Genomic DNA, 23393 nt, shown 5'->3' on the forward strand with positions numbered 1-23393 from the left:
TCATTACCTCTCTTCTTTTATATACCAGCGTACCCTATTTCTAGTAAGAACTTGAACATTCGCCAAAGTACATGATAGTTCTAGAAACGTTGCGTCACGGTGGTCATGTGACTCGCTGACGCAACAATATTTTCCAAAACATTGCATATCAAGTAACCATAAACCGAATAGAAAAACTGGTGTAATATTCTCAGGTTTACTGATTAACCTTACAGAAAAGGTTTCTAATCATAAATAAGCAAATGGTAAGAAACATATCACAGAATCAAAAGTAAAAATTAGAGTTGACTTAGTTAAAGAAAAAAGATTGAATGCAATGTTGAACAAAATAAAATTGATCTTTATTCAAAGCAAAACAACAAGTCAAAAGATAAGTGCATAAAAAGTCTGAATCACTTCTAGATAACAGAAAGGTTTGAATTTTCAATTTATTATGAAAATAGTCTGTTTCTTATAGGCTGAGAAAGTATAACCTTGTGATACATCCAGGTGAAACCGAATTAGCTTTTGAGCTATATTGTATAGATTTGCTACATAACAGGTGACTAGCTCAGGATATTAATTACAGAAAAGTACTAAATCTCTTATTAATTGAGTCAATGTAAAATGAGGTAATGAGACTGGACACGAAGTATAATACAAAATTAACAACTTTTATTTGAACATTAAGCACAAACACAATATGTGTACTTGACATTACTTACAAAGAATGATTACCATTACTGAATCCTTTATATTCAACTTGTTTGTTTGTAGTTATGCACAAAGCTACACAATGGGCTATCTGTGCTCTGCCCACCATAGGTATCAAAACCCGGTTTCTAGTGTTGTAAGTCCGCAGACATACCGCTGTGCTACTAGGGGGCATATATTCAACTATTCAAGCTGAAGCTATGACCAAGAGTGTACTGATCAAATGATGTTCCAGACCAGACTGATCAAATGTAATGTTTTTAGCACATAAGAAACTTTGCATTTACCCTGGACAACTAGTGCTACTAATGGACTGTTCATTCTCATTACTATATAGATGGTACCATAACCTTTAGACATTACCTGAATAACACTGTTGATACCCTTACACAAAATGTTGTATTGAGCAATATCCATCCTGGACAGTATCAGGTATTATCCATTCCAAGAACAACAAAGGAACAAAAGTAGTTTAAAACAAAAGCAAGTTAATGGCTTTTTCAACTAAGTATTATGTGAAACCTGTACTATAATTGTACCGATATACAGAAACCCATGGTATTTGCAAATACCACAACATTATACATGGAAAAACAATAACATTACCCCTCTCATATTGCAGGTGCTTACAATATCACTAGTCATCCCATTGGTGAAAATATGGAAGAAATAGTATCTAGATACTCGATATAACTAGATAGCATAATTATATTTCTTGATTATTTTTCTGGCCGATATGTTTCGTTGTTTGATGCAGTGTTTCAGTGACACAAATAATGATAAGAACAATATAATCATTTAGAATAATTAAGTAGGCTTGTCAAAAGCTACTCTGAATTCCATGTAGTGATTGGCTAACCTACAATAAGATTAGAAAATATTTATGCAGTTCAATGACTGACTTATTGTTCAGATAATAATCACTTTAAATAATGTTCAAGAAATACAAGATTTTTAGTTCAGTATAAATTTTGAATTTTTGTTTACTTGTTGTAGTACATAGCTAAATAATGGGCTATCTGCACTATGTACACCATGGGGAATGAGCTCCAAGTTTTAGTGTTGTAATTCTGCAAGATTACTGCTGACCCATTGTAGGATATTTTGGGGTTACCTAACCACATCAAGGGCTAGAGATTTTAGAGTTAATTCATTTGAACCATTACAATTTTGGTTTAAATAGTTTGGATTATGGTCAGGGCATACAAGTCATGCACCGCACGGCCAATCAGAAAACTAAAAATTCATTTCATTTCACAACAATTTAGAATCATTTTTCCATTTACACAGTGTTAACTCTACACGATGGGAAATATTTCTGTGGCCAACGTGCTTAAATACTAAAAATGCTGAATACTGAACATTAAACAAGAATACCAACATTAAATAGGCACATTAAAAGTTTTGATTCCCTTGGAATTACAACTTTATTTCCATTCATTGATTGTCAGCAATACACACGTTAAATAGATTTATTGCAAAGGAATGTGAATTTAACATCACATAACATTTTACTTAATACAAATTGTTGATTACTCAAAACATACCACTGCATTAGATCACAATTTTAAACTGGGTACAAATAACATGAATCATATTGTGTTTCCCATTTTTTACAGCACTCAGCAGAAGTGTCACTAGGCACTGGTACATGGGGCGTGTGCCTTGATTCTATTTAACAGTGCCCAAAATTTCCAGTTGGTGTCTTGAAATATCAGAATAGAAAACCATGATCGATATCATAGTGAAATGCCAGAAATTCCCATGCCTGTGGGTTCAAGCTCCTGAAATATCAGAATAGAAAACCATGATCGATATCATACTGAAATGCCATAAATTCCCATGCCTGTGGGTTCAAGCTCTTGAAATATCAGAATAGAAAACCATGATCGATATCATAGTGAAATGCCAGAAATTCCCGACCCATGGCCCAAGGCTCTTGAAAGATCAGAATAGAAAACAATGATCGATATCACACTGAAATGCCAAAAATTCCCATGCCTATGGGCCCAAACCCCGAATCTTTTAAGCACCTAGCAATGCTTCTGGTGCTCAGAAATCAAAGAGGTACACTTACCCAGATTTAATATTAAAAAGTGTGTATGCTTAACAGTTTATTTGTAGTGAATTTTTATGTTAAGCTATGACTATACCTAAATAAAATGTTACAACTCTCAGAGAACCTGAACCATTAAGTGCTTTTTAGTTAATCTTATCGTTAATAAATCTGTGTAATAATGACTTTTTCAAGTTTTTATTCAATCTCCAACTCTCAAAATTTCTGTTGAGCAATTTCAATATCATATCAACATGGATGTTCAAAATAAATATTTTCAGAATCAGAGACTACATAAAAGAAGAAGAAAAAAGCTTGAAAAAAGTCATTATTGCTCAGAATATCAGGTGTTCTAGAAAATTTTGAAATATCCCCCCCCCCCAAATAAAGACAATAATAAAACATTAATTACATTTAACTGGCTTAACTCTTTCATAAAAATGTATAAACTGTGGGCTAGAACACAAAATGAAGCACTTACAAATAAACCAAACAGTTCTTATAATTTAATTCTCTAAAAGGAAAATTGTTAAAACCATTCAAGCTGGACTTTTATAGTAGGTAGCTTTGCACGTTCCTCAAATACGTTAATTAATTATTTTTTATAGAATAATTAAAACAAAAATATTATACAAATATACTCCTCACTATTACATATATGTTGGAAAAGTTTGATAAAGTGCATTCATAGATGTTATAACAAGATGTGATTACCTGTATATCTTAATCCATTTTTTTTACATCAGTATCAAAGACTAATAAATGACTGTATATATCAGCTTGGTCTTGTCACTTACTTAACATTTTAATCCACTGTAACTGTAATTATCTCAGTGATTTCATTCATAAAGTAACATGAACAGGCTTTTCTCATTTAATCTTTTTGTGAAATTTAAGTGAAAGAACTTGCACAAGACATAAAGTCCAAAGCAGAGCTGAAAAAAGAAATACAGCTCGCAAAGCCATGACGAACACATAATATGAGCTTTCTTCGGAAGGTAAGAAATAGAGGTCCACAGTATAGTACAAGAGACAGCGAGCAAATTCCACTAATGGTGCCCAATGCCTATAAATACATGTAAAAGATACAAAAATTATAAATTCTGTTACATTATATAATCATAATAAGAATAACCTTAGTTCAATTACAAGTAAATAACCCTCTTTGTATTATTTTAAAATAACACACAATATTAGCTTTAGGATGATAATTAATGAAACATTTAAAATATTTGTTCCTACTCTTAAGTAGTAACTTATTTTCATAATATCTGTTATTAGTAAATTATACTCATAAACTGACAAAAACAGGACTCTTATTTTTTATATATTTTACAATATCTAAATTTATGAATAACTTTTTTTACATCTAAAACAACTTTAAATTTGTGTTTGTTCATAAGTTTATTCTGATATAAATTGATTCTATTCATTAATGCAAGAGTTTTTGCTTAGTTAATTGTAATAAAAATTAAATCTCTCTTTCAAATTCAAGTCAAGTAAATAATTATTTTATCTTAGGCTTAAGAAGTGTATTTGTTGCATTGTTGTTGTTTTTATGGATTTACTTGACTTCTGTTTCACTTCTGCTGAAAAAATTGACATGTAGCCTAAAATGTCATCTCATGCCAATAAAAAAAAAGTTAAGAGAAGGGGGAGAATAAAATAATGCAGTATTAATTTAAATCAACATATTTAAGTACAATTAAATATACTTTACATACTGGAAAATTATTCAGACATCTTTAAATAAAGTGAGTATGAATTATAAAATATGATACAATTTCAAAATAACTCAAACACCAAATCTTATGAAATAATCAGGAATTATATTTAATGAAATTAATTAAAACATTTGAATAATTTTTTTCAGTATATATAACAATGGAATACAAAAGAACTGTGACAGTTCTTGAACTTGTGTAGGGAAGAATATGTAGTAATTTGAAAAAATATTGATGATTTTTTATTAGGGGAGAAATTGTTTGGCAGTTGACAGATACTTATAAACTAATTAAAAATGCCACGTAATTGAATTTGGTGTTTTTTTTGTTTTGTATGGTGTTTCTCACACCACCAAATTCTGTTGGAGGTGAGTAACCGGAAGTAGGACTGGCATTCTAGTTCAGACACCGGGTGAGCATGTTTCGGTGTGATGGGGATTCGAACCCGCGACCCTCAGATTGCGAGTCGAGCACCCTAACCACCTGGCCATGCCGGGCTTAATTTGGTGGTAAGAATGTTAAACCTGAAAAGTTCTGTCTTTGCTTTTGAACTGTCTTTTTAATGGTGATAGTTTACTTACATATTTCACCTAATACTTCTTCTCTTGTCTTAAAATTCCTTGTTGAAAAAAATAAATTATTAACACTAAAATCAAATATGTGGTATAAGTCATTTAACACATAAAACATATTATTTAAAAACAAAATAGTGTGCGTTAGATTTTTCATGACTAAAATCTCTTTATATTGATTTAACCTATGTTCATATATAACAATTAACTTCTTATACTGTTTGAAAGGTGCCTACTTCTTGTCCATGATGGATCCAAAAGATGTCAGAGAGAGCATGCAGTACATTAATCCGCATATCACTGTCAGCTGATTGAAGCTCTGATTTAATAAGAAAATAAGATTTATTTTTCTAACTAGACAAATAAATGCAATATTAATATATAAAATTATTATTACAATTCAATAACCTATTCCTAAAGACACAATATGTATGTATATAAATAAAATTGTATTCCTGTGAACTTCAGCAGTACATTATAAACAATTTAATCTCTCACACAAAAAAACAAAAGTACAGTTCAATTCTTAAAAAAGCATCATTTTTATAATCATAAGATTACTTTTAAAGTGTGTGTATGTTGAAAAAGACATTCTTAACATGCTCATTATACTGGCAATAAAGGTTGCAAGCACTGTATTAAATATCTACATGCAACACAGTCACTGTTCCTTTTTCATTGGGATTTGCACACTTTCCATATTATAAAAAATGCCACCAGATTGTTCATACAGAGATTACGTAAGCTTGCCTAAGAACTACTGTATTTATTGAATAGCAAGGTATTTCTATTGGGTTCAAAAATCAGTGAAATTAATATACATATAGTAAATTAATTCATTCTACATAAATTATTCTAAAAAATATGATGGTGGAAAAGTGTTTATACAAACCTTTTTAAACTGTAACTTGTCACTTAATTATTTGTTAACTACACAAGAATATAATCACAGACCTTTACGTAACAACTTTGAATAAGATAAGTTTGTGTGGAAGTTTGTCATAAGCTGCACCTTTTTAAACTGTAACTTGTCACTTAATTATTTGTTAACTACACAAGAATATAATCACAGACCTTTACGTAACAACTTTGAATAAGCAAACTTCCACACAAACTTATGGTCTGTGATTATATTCTTGTGTAGTTAACAAATAATTAAGTGACAAGTTACAGTTTAAAAAGGTGCAGCTTATGGAGAAAAAAAACAAAATATTGTATTTTACCATCTTTTAGTAAATCTTAGATTTCCACATTCTGCTGCATTTGTCTGTTGTTAGTATTAAATTAGAACAAATGTTACTAATAACAGCTTTTTTAAAACCTTAATAATGTTGAACAAAAAAAAAAGCTTTAGAAATTACTAGGTGCATTATTTTTTAGTACTTAAACAATTTGTCTTTTGACTTGTGCTTTCACAAATACAACTATACTGAGAGTGAAGTTGGTACGATGAACATGTGGAAAAAAAATGGTTTGTTTCAAAGTTATGTTTATTTTTAAGATAAAAGGCTAGTTATGTCTAAAATCCTAAATGGACCTTCAAAACAAATGCGCATGTCTATAAAATAAAGAAATACATGACCCAAATTTCAATGTATCCTACATGTATGTGTATTTATATATATATTTTAAGTTATATACATGTCCATATTCCATTAAGGCAAAATGAATTATAAGTATATGTGTAGAGGAATAACGTAAAAGTAATGTAATATTACATACACCATGTCTATCTGCCAGGTCCATGAAAGCAGCCAATATTAAGGAAAAGTGTACAAGAACATACACCTTACACCACGTTGGAAGGTGTGGGTTATACCTATCATGAGGAGCACGTACCTATAGAAAATGAAATAAAACTAATTGATTAAACATTTCTTTAAGTTGGTGTCCTATTCAAACTTTGTTATTCTTAAAAATAAAAATATACATTGATTGCTAAGATTTCAATATATAAGCCTTTAATATATAGTTTTATTGCATAACCATCCAGTTACAATTTTCTGTTTAAATAATAAGTTGTTGATCCTGGATTTTTCTGTAATAGCCTACATAACTGTCACTTTTATGTTGCTTAATCATTAACTCAATTAACTGCACCATATATATGCACATATCTTTAGTTATGATGTTTCAAAGATAAACAACTGAAATGTGATAAATACACTATGAACGTTCTGTTTTGTAAAGGTATATTTGCTAAACATTAGAGGTCTGAACTGGCACATCCAAAGTTGGTACCTCTCTTTCTAATGGTTAACTTTAGACCTACTATAGAATGGTAATTCCAAGTAGAAGGTATTTCCTGAATCCATCTTTTTTGTGCCATGACAGCAGTTAACTGAATGTACTTTCTTTTATAACATATATTTACTTTCAATAAAGTGTACGGTCTTACATCAGGGATATCTTCTATCAATCCAAGACGAGGTTTTCCTGGAGTCCATCCTGGACCTTTGAACAGCACTGATAACTTGTTATTAAATCCTTTCACTTCCCAAAAAGTTTTGAAGATGTGTATGAAGTGACCTAACTATCAAATATAAAATTTATTTATTACTTTGAAATTCAGTAATTACCGACAAGAGGCACTTATTAATTACCAGATATGCATGCACAAAGTGACAAAGAGAATAGGAGTTATGGAATTATGTGACAAAATGATATTTTTTAATCATCTATATTTATATGAATTGAATAAAAAGATAATTTACTAATACACTAAATAAGATGAACATTATCAAATGGTTTTGATCCCATTAGTTGAATCTGAATAAGTGACTTACTTTGTTCAAATAAAGTGATTAACAGAACATTCAACGGCATATTTTAAGAGTGTCAAGTCAGTGCATTAAACTTGGTTTTAAAAATGACAGACATTTTGTGCTTTAAAGACATTACGAGATCCAATAACTGAGGAATAACTTATATTTTTTTAATTAAACAGTTTGAAGTTTTTTATTGCTTTTTATATTTCAGTATCTACTGAGAACAATGTAAACATTTCTCTATTGTTATGTGACTAATTATAATTATGTTTTTATCTGAATTTAGTTGCCTACATTATATATGATGAATGAAACCTCGTGTACAAGTTTGTACTGTGAATGAATATTCAGTTGCAAATTTTAATATTAATTGCAGACTGATTTCTTTTATGGCATATGCAATTAAGTTTAGGTGCTCAGAGTTTCACAGAAGTTAATAATTAAGTTTTACATTTACCATGCAATAAAACAACATTTTAAATGTGCAATAATAACTAACACAGCTCTATAACGGGAGCCTAATGTTTTATATTGGAACCAATCTTCTCTTGTGCTTCCTATATATTGTAAAATACCATAATAATAAGTAATCTGGCCTGATCTTCCAGCAAGGTAGAGCTCTGTGAGCTCAGATTGAGAAACATAGCATAGATTCTTGTAACTTATGGCACTTGTATGAGCAATTACAAGTGCAAGAAGGTGTGCTGTACCACTGCTATCAACCACAGAGCTATGGTTCTCAGCCTGTACTACAGATAATGGTCCCTGGTCCATAGAGCTCTAAGGCAAGCGATTCTCCAGATTTTGCATAACACAAAGACGGAAGGTCACAAATGTGTTACTCACAGTTAAAATAACATCTGATGACTGTTCTTCTGGATGCATTTGGATTGAAATGTTCAGCACTAATGTAATGAAATTTCAATCCATTAATTGCCTGACCACAACAACACAAAGTAGTATGAAGATTTATACTCATAATTTAAAAAAAATACAGCCTTATGTGTGAAGAGAAGCAAAGAGGGGCTTGTTCTCTTGGATAGCTAAGTTATATAGAGCATTATCCCTGTTAGACAAAGGTCCTGGGTTCAAACTCCAGTCTTGGAATTTCAGGAATATGAGTCTAACCAGACTCACTTATATATTCTTTATTATTGCTGTATTTAATCTGTATCATGAACCTATAAAAGTAAACTTTCTAACAAACATTACCGTAATAGAAAAAAACACAATAAATAGGAATATGAGTCTAACCAGACTCACTTATATATTCTTTATTATTGCTGTATTTAATCTGTATCATGAACCTATAAAAGTAAACTTTCTAACAAACATTACTGTAATAGAAAAAAACACAATAAATATAAAGAATCTCAGGAACAGGGGCTTGAATCCAGGATCTTTGGCTAACAGGACCAATGGTCTATCTAACTGAGCTATTCAAGAGTACAAGCCATCCTCGCTTCTCTCCATTCATAAGGCTTTTTTTTTAACTATGAGTAGGAAAGCTAATACTTAATCACTACGGATGGTTTTGTAGCGATAGTGTGTTATGCATTAAGATTTGATTTTGTATTCAGTATTATGTTAAATTGTAGCTGCAACTTCGGGGTCTATTAATGTTTATTATAGATTTCATGATGTATTGTATTTTCAAACTTATCATATGCATTAAAGTTTTTATTACACCTATTATATTTATGCTAAAGTTTATATAGGGTATTTTGCAATATTGTGATGATGTATTTATGTGAAGGATTTTCAAAATAGAGATTTAAATTTTTTGTTGGGGGGGGGGGTAATTTCGTTTTCAAAATTATTTCTTGGTTGAAGGGTATTTTGGCATGCAATCATGGTTAAAGTGTGCAGTGCTAGTCACATTGGGTAAGTCTGATGTTGGCAAGTTAAGCAAGTAATGTGAAATTTATTCAGTCTGGAATATGATCTCAACAGATGTAAGTTAAAGATCACCTTAAACATAACTCTCCAATAAAAGCGACTGTCAGTTGTAGCAAGTAAAACATAGTGTTTGTTTCAATAAAGATTGTTAATTGTAACTGTGAATGTTGTTTTAGTCTCTTTATTTTTCAGTTAGTCAGAGAACTCAGAATTACTTTGCAGCGAATACCTTGATGAATCTTCTGTTATTTTGCATACCTAGCTTTTCATTCATAAGATAACTTAGTGCTATTTGAAAATACTACACAGTATATGTTTTTTTCCCACTACTTTTGGTCACCAAATAATAACCTGTACAAAAAGTGAAAACCTGTTTAGAGTCCTGAAGTACCTATTTCTTGTTGGAATCAAAACTATTTTATATGTGAATTAAATAACATTTGGAGTTATAACTATTGGCAATGAACCGAAAGCATAAATCCACATATAGTATGCATGGTTTTCTGTGTATTTAAGGTTTATCTGACCACCTCCAGCCATACACTTGAGTGAAGTACTTTCAAAATATAACTGTGTTGTTACTCTATGTAAATACAGGAAATTTTGAACACTAAGCCTTAAAAGTAATTTTCTGTTTTTTGTTCTATTTTTACTTCAAGCATTGTAATAATTTCTTATTTAAAATGATCAATATCTGATTTTATCAAATTTTAATTTTTATGAGACCAGTTAGATTAGTTTTGGATGAACAGTCTCATTTATTAATGACCATGCATGGATTTAGCTAACACTTTGATCAACACTCATCCTAAGTGTTTCCAACAATACTTTCAGTTGGTCACTTTGTGACTTAATTCTGGAGAGGTTTAAGGAGGATTGGAGGGTAGGAAAACAAAAGGACAGAGAATGATGTGATCAATTAACTTTAGGAGGTTATAGTTATAGGTGATTCTCTGACAAGGCATGTAGATAGAATAGTCTATGGGGTAAATAGGGAGCAAGTAATTAGATTATGCTACCCAGGGGCACAGGTGGAAAATATACCTGATAGAGCAGGAGATATAAATAATGATGCTGTTTTTGCTGTGCATGTAGGGGCTAATGATGTAGAAGAAGGTAGGTTAGAGGAGCTAATTGATAAGTACAAGGGGTTGATAAAAGCATTTAAAGAAAAGGGCCATAATTTAATTGTGGGGATGAAATTATAAGTAGGTTACTAGGGCTGAATGCTAGGCCTAGGTTAATATATCAGGATGAGCACGTTGGCTGGTTGGGCTTATGGGATCAGTTCAATGGAAGAAGGGAGCTTTTAGGAATGGATAGTTTACATTTAATTAGAGGAGGGACTGGCTTGTTTGTAAGGGCTATTAACTCAGATGTCTGGGAAGTGTTAAACTAGAACTGGACAGTGGTGAGGGCCAGGATAAAATAATTGCAAGAAAAATACGACGTAGAGAAAAGTTTAGCATAGGAAATGAGTATAAAAATAATCCTAAGAGAAGGCTTAATTGTTGCAATTATAATGCTAGAAGTATAAGAAATAAAATAGACGACTTTAGATTGCTGGTAGGAATGGCGGATTTTGATATAATAGGAATAAATGAAACATGTTTAAATGTAAAGAATTTTGATTACAGAAATTTCTTTAGAATACAGGGTTATAGGTTATTTGATAAGGATAGAGTACTATATATATAAAGAGAAGAGCAGTTACAAAAGACGTAAAATAACCATGCTGTTAGATGTAACAATTTCTATTTTGTGTTTACATATGATTTTGTTTATCGTTTATGTAATTTTTCCTTCTACCATTTAGTTCAGATAAATTTTTAGTTGTTGGTAGTTCACCTGGCTGACAGTATACATTAAATATAACAGGAGTCACTTTTATATTAATAAATGACACAAGGTCCCCCTAGCGGTAACGTAAGGTCAGGGGCGTCAAGAGCCAGCACGGGCCTTGGGACAAACATCTTCGCCGGTACCCCTTTCTTTCTCTCTCTTTTTTTTTAACATTTTAAAGAACTTATTAATAAGAGGATCCTAAATTAGAACAACAACGGGCTTATAAACAAGATAAAATCATAGCAGCAGCCGTTTTTAACTCACAATATAAGCGTTAAAACGTTAATAAAGTAACAACAACTATCTATTAGTATTAAATCTATAAAGTAACACAAATATATTAATTGTTACTTACATTATTATTTCAATTATTCTTAATGTATCAAGCATCTGTATGAAAAGAAAAGCCAAAAACTATGTTTTTTATGATTAATTGAAGATATAGCCTAAAGATGTTTTGCGAATTTTACAGCATAACTTGGTTTCATTCGCCTTCCTGTCGGCGGGCCTGTGTATGGATACTATAAATTCATGTATTAAATTGACATAAACTGCTTCCTTATACGTTCAGTACACGTAATATCAATTGGAGAAAACGATGAGTAAGTGTAATCTGATATGAGGGAGGACAAAGTCCATTTGCGCGAGTTGCTTAGCGCGTTCGTGTGACATATTTATGGCCGTTATTTATTACTTGTTTACAAAGCTGCAGACGGGCGAGGAGAGAATTCGCGGGAGATTCAAATTTTAGAATCAACAGTACTTTAAAACAAAAGTTAAGGGTGTATATTTGTTTTCACATTTAATTTCAATGTGTAGTAGATTTTGTATTCATCTGCGTGTGCACGTCACAGTTTGTACACGGCAAGGTAAACTCCTGAGACTGTCTTGAGTATTATTATGTAAATCAAATGCTAATTTATATGATACGTAATCTTATGGTCTGACAAGGAAATGAAAGTACATCTGTTCTAATAATAAGCAAGACTAGCCAGCGAAATTAGACAGAGTGATGTGTAAATTTATTGATTATTGAAAGTGATAAGTTTATTTCAGATACTCGTTTAATTATTGTATATGATTTGATGTTTTAAATACATACTGTTGTCTGAAAACGTCTGTGAAACTGTGTAAGCTCTGAATATAATATTATAGATTTGGCAATATTACTTGAAATACTTTAGATTCATTAATCAAACATACGTATAAGTAGGAGAGAAATAATTTCTTACTTTATTTTAATATGACACATTTTATAGTGTAATAATGGTTGTGCAACCTTAATGTTGCAGGTAACTTACCTGTATATAAGAGGGATCAAATGTAGTTACTGGATGGGTTACACCATATACAACTTCATCATTTTCACACTCAAATGTACCAAATATTCTATCCCAGATAATGAAAGTTCCAGCATAATTTTTATCAATACAGTATCTGTTGCGACCTGTTTAATGATCAGTAACTCATTAGTGTTTACTTTTTCAACTAAGACTTCAAGACAAAAAAAATTTCAAATATTAACATTTTTGTATATATTTATAAACCACAGAATCCACTGAAGTCAGCCTAGTATTCAAAACTAACCTGAGATTTTAATAACTTTATCAAGGAAAGCATAATAAGCTATCTTTATTAAATAAGTCCAAGCTGAATCTTACCTTTTTAAATTATCCATGTTGAAGCTCCACAGTATATTAAGTCATCATGTACAAATTATCTCAATGTCTATATACATGGATTTCAATTAAATAACTCCATTCATTAAAATTATAGACTCTGAAAGAATAGTTTATCAGAAGTATGTGTTAGTGGCTAAAGTTCTTTTAAATTTTTGTTCTATTGACAGATAAATGAAAATAAAAAATTACATGTGCACGTTGTTGGGAGAAGATCAAGTATGAAATCAATGGATCAAGTAAGTGGTTGTTTTCTCTTAGTCTGACAGATGTGGTAGTGTAATACGGACAATAACAGAATTTACATATACATGTCTAGTAAATTGTTGCATATCATAAATGAACATCTGATATTTGGAAATTAATAAATCTTAGAAAGTGCTGTCTTTATAAGATATGACAATGAAAATATATTTTATAATTTCTTTTAGTAATAAATATTTACTTCACATAAAGGTAAGTTCAGATATGTTTAACAGCTGCCAGTTATTTCCCAGGAAAGAAAAACCTCATATTCTACGAATTATATAAACTATTTACAATAACTCTTTAAAACTTTTGAAACAAAAAATTACTGAAACATTTAAGTGTTGTGGAGTTTTCTTATTACTAAAAGTTCTCACAACCTAAAGTAAAAAAACCATTAACACATTAAGCCGTGTAGTATACATTATAAATAAATATAGTCATTCTCGCTCTGAATTACTTGAAAGTTTACTAAATACTTACTAGATTTATATTTATATATGTTTGATTTCATTTTTAATAAGTATAAAGGAAAAATATGTAAAAAATAAACATTTTATGCCAGCTATGATGAATATTGTGTTGGGAATTGTATATACAGAGGACTGAATAGTCTACATTGTCTATAGTGTAAGCTGCATAGTCATATGGAGAGTTTGTGAGAAATAATGTTTTTGCAAATATGACCATGATTTACATGTATTTTAAATTAGTAGATCTAAGAACAACAAATGTCTTATTTTCTCAAATAAATATTCTTATTATGATTTATAATACTGTATAACCTAACTTTTTAAATAAAAATTCTAAAAGACCTACAGTCAGTACAAAAAAAAAGATTCAAACTTGTTTTTGTTAATTTCTAAAACCTTTTTGGAAAAAGGAAAATATAGTAAAAATAGTTATTGTTCTTATATTGGCATGTTTACTAATTTTGTTACATAAAAATAGAGACTTGTTTTGTAAACAAACTGTAGGTAATTAAGGAATTATCGCAGCTGTAACTATTGGTTGTACCTTTCGTCCTTTTGCATATATATATTCATAAATCAGTATACTAAAAGTTACCATGATGGACACGATGGTGACTAGGAGTGTTAAAAATGTATTCCAGTGGTCCCAGGCTACTGATAAGCTGAAACACACAAGAATGAAGCAATTATAATTAATTTCACTTCTGAAAACACTTCTTTCCTCAGTTAAATTTTTTTTATTTATTAAAAACAACAATTAAAAAAACAACATTTAAGTATATATATATATATATATATAATAAAAAAATTAAATTTCCAAACAATAATTTCATTTCATTTACTTTTTTTCAGAATGATATATTATTCAAATTGAAGAACAATAGCAAATACATGTACAATAAAACTGGAAAATCCCCACTCTCTTACTTACAAACAATATTTTGTGATTTGTATTTATGACAATGCTAGGGCTACTTGTCATCCTTAATTGTAAATTGCTGACCAGAGGCAAGAAAACCAGTTAGCAGCATCCTACCATCCACCATCCATGCTGAGGGATTGACATACTCTTATAATATATTCATACTTTAAAGTGTGGGAAATGTTTTTGGATTTGAACGTGGCTTGCCAGCTCCAAAATCCATAGATCTAACACCGAGCCAACACGCTCCCTTTTAAAACAGAGATGGATTTCCAGTGACATGAAAGTTTACAGAGGGTTGAGCACATTCTATTAAAATGATTTTGAATATGTAAATCAGCAAGTAACATGACAACCACAGTCATTATAAAGTTGTGGTAAAATGGCATGTATCATAACTACATTTTAACATTATTTGGAATTTTGTGCAATGTATGTGATGCCACTGAAATTGATCACTTTTGGCAAGGGTTTGTAACGGCCTTTTTTCAACATAAAATACTCATACACTAATATTAAAAAGATTTATTCAGATCGTAATTTGTAATTTCAAAAAGGAGAATATCTCTTGTACTTAAAGGCATTGGAAAACAAAGGAACATGTATCAACTTGGAAGCCAGGACAACCCAAAACAAGATCTGTGACAAGTTATACTTCAGCCATGTTAACTAAACAAAATATAGCATCTTTAAATAGGTGGGAATCCAAAAACACAAAGGTCAGTGACAAAAGCCATCGGTGTGTCCCTGTAGGCAACAGTATACAACATAATCAAGAAGAATCTCTCTCTGGAAAAGCAGTACAGTTCATATGTACACAAGTTGCTTCCACAACATATTCATTTAACTTGCAAATACCTTGAGCAACTGAAACATACTGGTCAAGTTGCCAGATACAGAAACTATGAATTTCTTTTGAATAGATTGTTAAAATGGGTGCTGGGAAGCCATAATCTGTGTGTGCTAGATGGCTTATGGAAAGAATCCAGGGAGAGGCAGTGTGCTTTTGAATTGACAGCCTTACAACAGGGCATTTGGGAATGGAAACTACACTGTAGGGCTATTTTCGAAATGCAGGGCCACCAAGTAGAACATGACAGGATGTGGCAACATGGAATGTAACAATGTGATGAGGCTCCAAAATCATTCTAATATAACTTATTCAACATCTGTAAAATAACATTTAAAACACAACTTGTTTCTTCTTTGTAAGTTTACTCATTAGTCATATAGATTACATTATTTATAACAATTATGTATAAGATAATAAAAAAATACATTTAAATTCCAAAACTGAAGCAAAGAAAGTTTTACGTTAAAAAAGACGAAATTTTTGTGTTTAAAAGTATTCAAAAACTGCTTAATATTTCATGCATAGCCATTATGTTATCACCCAATAATTCAGGAAATGTCATTAGTTACCTGCATATTTGACATGACTTGTTATGAGAATGCACTGCTGTATTGGTGCATTATGCACGTATTACTCACCCTGAAAAGGCAGTACCCCTGTTTTACCTTCAGATTCGGTCCTCCATGGGCACAGAAGTACATTATACCCTTTTATATGCTTCTGATAGTGACTAAAATATTTCATTGTCTTCTCATCCATGTAACATGGGGTTAACCCATTAAATAAAGCTAGTAAGGTACTTTTTAACAACTCAATTCACCACCTGTATTTGGGACATGGTTTTCTCTCATAATATATTAGTTGAGCCCTAAGTATGTATAGCAAGACAACTTTTTTAATGATTTGAATCAGCACCTAATCCTTTATGGTCAAAGAACTAAACATCACATTACTCACAATTATGGCTTTAAAGTTGCAACTAAAATGTATATCTTGGATTTACTTACCTCTGTGTGAATCCAGAACTGGTAGATGAGATTAAACTGCTGATGAACCAGAAAGATAGATGGGGGAATTCCCAGAGCTAAGGGCAGATAGAACATCTGAAAAGAAACACACAAGCCATGTTTAAATAAACAAAGTATCTGAAATATATCTGAATTTAAACAATCTGTTTTTTGAAACAAAGAAAAAAAAACTATTGTTACAGATCTTTACTTTAAGTTAGCTAATAGAAATACTTAACAGCCAGTTTTCCAATGTTATTCATTTCACAAGACATATGAATGAGGTATCTTAACTTTCTATTAATTCGCCTCCCAGTGACACAGCAGTATGTCTACAGACTTACAATGCTAGAAATTGGGCTTCGAATACCTGTGATGGGCAGAGGACAGATAGCCCATTGTGTAGCTTTGTGCTTAATTAAAAACAAATAAACATACCCTATTAATTCTTCCAAAGACATTAGCTAGTCATTATATTAGGACCTATGTAACCTTTCAGACCTTACAAACAAGCCAGTCCCTACCACATTTGAATGTAAGCTACACATTCAAAAAAGCTCCCTATTACCATGAAACTGATCCCATAAGTCTAAATAACCAGTCTGGTTGTCTTTACATATTACGTCTAGTGACTTAATTATAATTTCATCTCCACAAATAGATCTTGGCTGTATACCTGATATAATTCAATTATGCAAAGACTTGAAGGGGGAAAATTCTATTTGCATACAGGTACCTAATATTTTATGGAATCTATATATATATACACACAAATATGTGTTTCTGTGTGTTTGTCTGTTATCTAACTACTCTTAGGTCGCTGGACCAATCCCAACCAAACTTTGTAGAATGATAGTTTGGAACAATGGATAAATAAGTTAATGGGGGTTTATAACCCCCTCCACCCCCCAATATTACTGTTATTGAGCATTTATCATCTTTGACGTAAGTTAACGTTAAGTAAATTCATAGATGGCGCCACGTCCTTAGATAAAAAACTTCATCAAGTTTTCTACAACACAACATACAGTGTGGGGGAGGGCACATAAACGTATTATATATCTCAGAGAGTGCGCTAGCGCAACTCTATGGAGGAATGCAATGGGGGAAAAAAATGGCCACCACTATTGCAATAATACAAAAACTCAGATGAAGTTTATACTTCAACAGCCACTATAAGGCTGATATGAAGAGCCGTTTCTTCCTACTTTTACCCGTGACCTTACAACTTCGGCCCTTAAGACATTTCTGCGGCCAATGACCGTCCATTAATTAATAACGTAAAACAGTGTGGAGGGGATATTAAGAGCTGGGTATTAAAAGCGGATAACAGAAAGCACCCTTGCCGCCACTATTTTGGCCGCTATCTCTTCGTACAAAGTCATCCTGACCATCGCGCAATGCATACCGTGTTTTAAGTATATAACATAGTGAGTTTTTAAAGTTTATACAACATTTTTGGTGAGGTAATAATGAATACTGTAATAATACGTTATGTTATATATAAATTGTGTGAACGTTAGGATTCTTGTTTTATTTATCATAGCATCCACTCCCACATTTTTTTAAATTCATAAATCGGATAAAGAACGGACACCTCAGCTTATGGGAAAACAAAACAAAAATCAACATCCTAATACATACATAAAAAGAAACGTATATTATTTTCAGGGCTTCTGATTTTCGATTTTAACCGATAAAACGTCCAATCAAACAGCAACAACATGTCACGGGAAATATATTGGCGAAAAGATAAATTTAATAGAATAACTTAATTACGTGATGTACGTGTGTAAGTTAGAAATTAAATCAAAACCAACTTTTATCTGATCTACATGTACTTCTTTCTTACTTTAGTAAATAAAATGCCCTAACATAACACGAAATTCAAAACAAACAAACAAGTTTATACTTTCATTTAGGTATCTTAAAATCGGTGGTTTAATTTTTAGTTTTATGTAAACTTCTTAAAATCAATGTATTTCGGAGTTTTTTTTTAAAGTTTGAAGAAATACTTCCAGTGTACTTCTATAACGCAATTTGGATCTCCAATGGATTTCCCTACGTGAGGTGCATTTAGGTATCTTAAAATCGGTGTTTTAATTTTTAGTTTTATGTAAACTTCTTAAAATCAATGTATTTCGGAGTTTTTTTTAAAGTTTGAAGAAATACTTCCAGTGTACTTCTATAACGCAATTTGGATCTCCAATGTATTTCCCTACGTGAGATGCATGGGGTATGTTTTACGTAATAATGTTTTCAAGTTTGGTTTGTTTGTTTTTGAATTTCGCGCAAAGCTACACGAGGGCTATCTGCGCTAGCCGTCCCTAATTTAGCAGTGTAAGACTAGAGGGAAGGCAGCTAGTCATCACTACCCACCGCCAACTCTTGGGCTACTCTTTTACTAACGAATAGTGGGATTGACCGACATTATAACGCCCCCACGGCTGAAAGGGCGAGCATGTTTGGTGTGACGGGGATTCGAACCCGCGACCCGCAGATTTCGAGTCGAGCGCCCTAACCACCTGGCCATTGAAGTTTGGAAAGCAAATTTATCGCTAGACACAATGAATAACCATGGGTGACATGGTAGCCATGTAGCCTTAGCTGTAATTTACATGCATGTCATTGAGGTTAAACAACCCGCGACTAGGCATTTTGGTGGTAAACAGCCGCCTGCACTCTGGCTGCGTGTTTATTGACGATATTTATGAGATTTGCAATGATAACTTAAACAACTTAATTCGTTTTCTAAACCAGGTTCACGTTTATTTCATATTTACTTTCGAATATACTCTACTAAGTCAGTGATTTCTAGACACCTGTGCAGGTGTACTGGATGATAAGTTGGTTGGATTGTATGTTTATATAAAACTCTAAAAAATGCTGCTGCTTTTATATTATTCTCTCATCACTCGTAGGCCACGAAGAGAACTTTGATTTGTAGCCGATTACCGAGACTTTCACATAGCTGTAATAATCCAGGTGATTTGGCGAATGCGAGGGTAGATTGCCGGGATATTTTGATATTGAATAGTTATCTTGAAAGACTGGTTAACACAATTTTCACCAACAAAGATAAAAGAACAAGCCTCAAGAAGAAAATGTTGTATTTCAAATACACTTTACTAGTCCTAAGGTTAATAATACTATTACGAATGCCACGAGGGAATCCGGTTTGTCTATACGCATGATATAATAGTCTGGACGCTTAGCATTTAAACCAGCTGATCACTGACAGAAAACAAACAAACAAAAACTGTATAGCATGTACCCTAACATATTTGAGAAAGTGTTTGTAGAGAGATGTAGTTTACAGTATCATTTGTGACATACTTGTCATGGGAAGTATATTGGTGACAAGAAAGATGCACAGAACATCTGAGTACTACGATGATGAGCGCTAATTAACAACCACGAATTGCCTAAATCCTTTTAGGGTTAAAATACAAAGAAGACGTCACAGTTTTCTGGACAGAAAGTCCCTTCTCATTGGATTTGAGTAGCCTTCAATTATCAGGAGTAGAGGTTTGCCAGTTTAATTAAATAGTTTATATATCTATATATGTGTGTATGAACGTCTATTACTTTCTGCTTTATATGTTTTTAAAGTTTATAAATATGGTTATAACTACATTTACAGTTTGGATATACATATTTATTAGGTGCGACTGTTAAAGAGTTTTTGTTTTTCGCTGTTAAATGAATATTTTCTTAACCGTGTATATATATTTTTGTCATGCATTAATTACTGTTAGTTTTATTGTTGATAACGTGATACATGGCTGCGATACATGCCATTGTATTATATCACCTGTTTGTTGTGCTAAGACTAGTTTCTGTTCAGCAAGGCGTCATCATTTTGCTAAAGTCCTAAGGTAAAATATTAAGAGAATAAAGACCTTTCACCGAATACCCTATGCCACCTGAATTCTACTAATAATATACTGGTACCTCAACAAAGATTTAATTTACTACATGATGTACGTTAACTAGATTAGCCTAACTTCAACAATCGCCTTATTTGTAATGCTCCTGATGGCTTATAATATAAATCATGATGATATCCCCGATAAGGCTTAGACTATAAGGCTTAGAGTCTAAGCCATGGAGACGAACATAAAGACATCATTTAATTATACTCTATATTAATGCAACTGACTGTTCTTAAATATGCATCTCTACCTATATATCACCAGATGAAGTTCGCATTTATACATCGTAGCGTAATTCGATCACCACCCACCAATAACTGATACACAAAGGAAATATACATGTGGAAGCGTATTGATGTAAGCTGTGTTTTTAAGGTTTTAATTTAGAATATGTTTGCTAGAGGGCGCAAGACGCTATGATCAGGAAAATTGGTTTAGTGAACAGAAGGCGAGAGCGACATAAATACGAGTGAGTAGTTAATTAGTAATGAGTTATTGTGAAGTATTAAATGAGTAACCAGTTAGTGATTCAGATCAGTGTTAGTAGTGAGAATTATCGCGTCAGTTCAGTTACTCGATCGATTAGCAAGGAAATATTGTAAGTAAGTACACTTTATATTTCTGAATTAGGCTTACATTCGTTTCGGGGTTTATGTTAAAAAGTTTATGTATTTGAAATTACGCCTACAAGCGAAAGTGGTTGTAAACGCTCATTAAAACAATAAATTAATTCTTATTCTTAACATTGTTTAACGCAAATTGGAGTATGTTATGAGACATTTCTATAAATGTAAATAAAATCACGACCTATATCTCCAGAATGTAACTTTATTAGCTCAATATTTCGCTATTATAGCTTCGTCAGGAGCTATCGATATCCTACAAGTTCCCTAATCCAGTTATATCTAAATTTAGATTCTGGTCGTGATTTTATTCACATTTATAGAAATAAATTAATTCGTTATAATTACTTGGACTGGACTGGATATTATTTTTACTAAATAATCCAAATGAAACTTCCCACGATACAACACATTACAACACTGGTGCCAAAAGAGAGATTATTTGGGTGAAAATAAAACAACCTTGATAAACTTCAACTTTCAAGATGACAAGGCGAAGCGAGATAGGAAATTTACTGGAGTTGATGAAACAGTGAAAATAATGACAAGTAAAAAGACAAGTAAAATTAGAAGAGTAAGAAGAAAATTAAAAGAAGGCCAAGAATAAAGGGACAGGAATTAAACTTAAAGGAAAGAGACGTAACATTTAAAGAAGAATTAAGAACAAAGATAAATATGATTGAAGACAAGATCAATGAATCTATCGGAGAAGTACAGAGGAACTAAAATAACAAGAGTGAAAAGATATAGTTGATTGGTTGTTGCTAAGCGCAAAACTACACAATGGGCTGTCTGTGCTCTGTCAACTATTGGTATCGAAATCCGATTTTTTTGCGTCGTAAGCCTTTTGACTTACCACTATTGGGAAGGGGGGAGCAGAAAATCTGTAATGTCAAAATCGAAGAAGCACAAAAAGAAAACAATAAGAGAATGTAACATTTAGATAAAAAAATAATAAATGCAAGGATTAAACCAACCATATATCTTTCTGCATCTACCCAAAAATTCCAACCTACACATCTCCTGTGCCATCTGTTACTGCGGGTTTTTCCTGGACTAATCCATCTTTGTCACCATAAAATTCAGTTGCAGAATTTAGCTGGCCAATTCAACAACATCTTCCGATTGAGAAACCAATGGACTTTTATGAAATATACTGTGGGAGGTATATCAGGTTCAATCAGAAATAATTTCCAAAGTGAACGATTGAAACAGTGAATGAAAAGTTATTCATCATGTTGCCCATTTAGAAGGACTATGCAGGCATATATATATATATATATATGTCTTTTCCACCTTCTTTAGTGATACAAAATGTTTATTTTATAATTCTTCACTTCTAATAAATAAACTCAGTATTCTGAGAATTGTTTAGTCTCGAAGCCTAAGTTCAAGAGAGGTCCAGTTCAATCTACACTTTGATCAACGTATGTTATTGGGTTATACTAGTTTCGGAGAATTCCACTCCTCATCAGTGACTCTGAAAACAAGTTAACCAAAGAAAGATAAGCTGAACCTATATTATAGTGAAAAGTATCAATCATTTTGTTGGTGTGAGCGTGCTTTGTAGTCACTATGAGAAAACCTATACTTAACTATACTTAATCTTTGACATAAGTTAACGTTAGCTACATTTATAGATGGTGCCAAGTCCTTACACAAATAAAACATTAAATACATTTTCTATAACGCAACATAAACAAGGTGTGGGGGAGGACACACAAACATCTAATGTCTCAGAGAGTGCATTAGCACTCTTTATGGAGGTGTGCAATGAAAACAAAATGCCGTCACTATTTCAATAATACATAAACTCAGCTGAAGTTTCTACTCCAACGTGCACCATAAGGCTGGCATGAAGAGGCGTTTCTTGATTTATACCCAATTCCTACTTTTACTCGTGACGTTTCAACTTCGGCCCCAAGATACTTCTGCGGCCAAAGACCGTCAATTAATTAATCACGTGAAACACTGAGGAAGGACATAAGAGCTGGGTGTTGAGAGTGGGTAACAGAAAGCACCCCTAATGCCACTACTCTTAATACAAAGTCATCCTGACCATCGCACAGTGTATACCATGTTTTAAAGTATATACATA

General features: G+C 32.0%; 1 protein-coding gene and 1 long non-coding RNA gene across 2 annotated transcripts in view; one reads left to right on the plus strand and one right to left on the minus strand.

The window, feature by feature from the left end:
- Window positions 1–632: 632 nt before the first annotated feature.
- The window catches only part of LOC106466003 (alkylglycerol monooxygenase-like), a 35380-nt gene continuing 12619 nt past the window's right edge, over window positions 633–23393 (minus strand). The window contains exons 5-11 of the mRNA XM_013926252.2: window positions 16738–16833; window positions 14551–14617; window positions 12859–13004; window positions 7444–7578; window positions 6768–6884; window positions 5282–5364; window positions 633–3815 (exon numbers count right to left, since the gene is read on the minus strand). Coding sequence (XP_013781706.2) covers window positions 3620–3815; window positions 5282–5364; window positions 6768–6884; window positions 7444–7578; window positions 12859–13004; window positions 14551–14617; window positions 16738–16833 — 840 coding nt within the window. The 3' untranslated portion in view covers window positions 633–3619. The remainder of the gene's footprint in view (window positions 3816–5281; window positions 5365–6767; window positions 6885–7443; window positions 7579–12858; window positions 13005–14550; window positions 14618–16737; window positions 16834–23393) is intronic.
- The window catches only part of LOC111087411, a 17930-nt gene continuing 6180 nt past the window's right edge, over window positions 11644–23393 (plus strand). Inside the window, exons 1-2 of the long non-coding RNA XR_002612112.1 lie at window positions 11644–11693; window positions 13407–13475. This is a non-coding gene — a long non-coding RNA (uncharacterized LOC111087411). The remainder of the gene's footprint in view (window positions 11694–13406; window positions 13476–23393) is intronic.

This window comes from Limulus polyphemus, unplaced genomic scaffold, assembly GCF_000517525.1.
Source record: "Limulus polyphemus unplaced genomic scaffold, Limulus_polyphemus-2.1.2 Scaffold2119, whole genome shotgun sequence".
NCBI classification, from domain to species: Eukaryota; Metazoa; Arthropoda; class Merostomata; order Xiphosura; family Limulidae; genus Limulus; species Limulus polyphemus.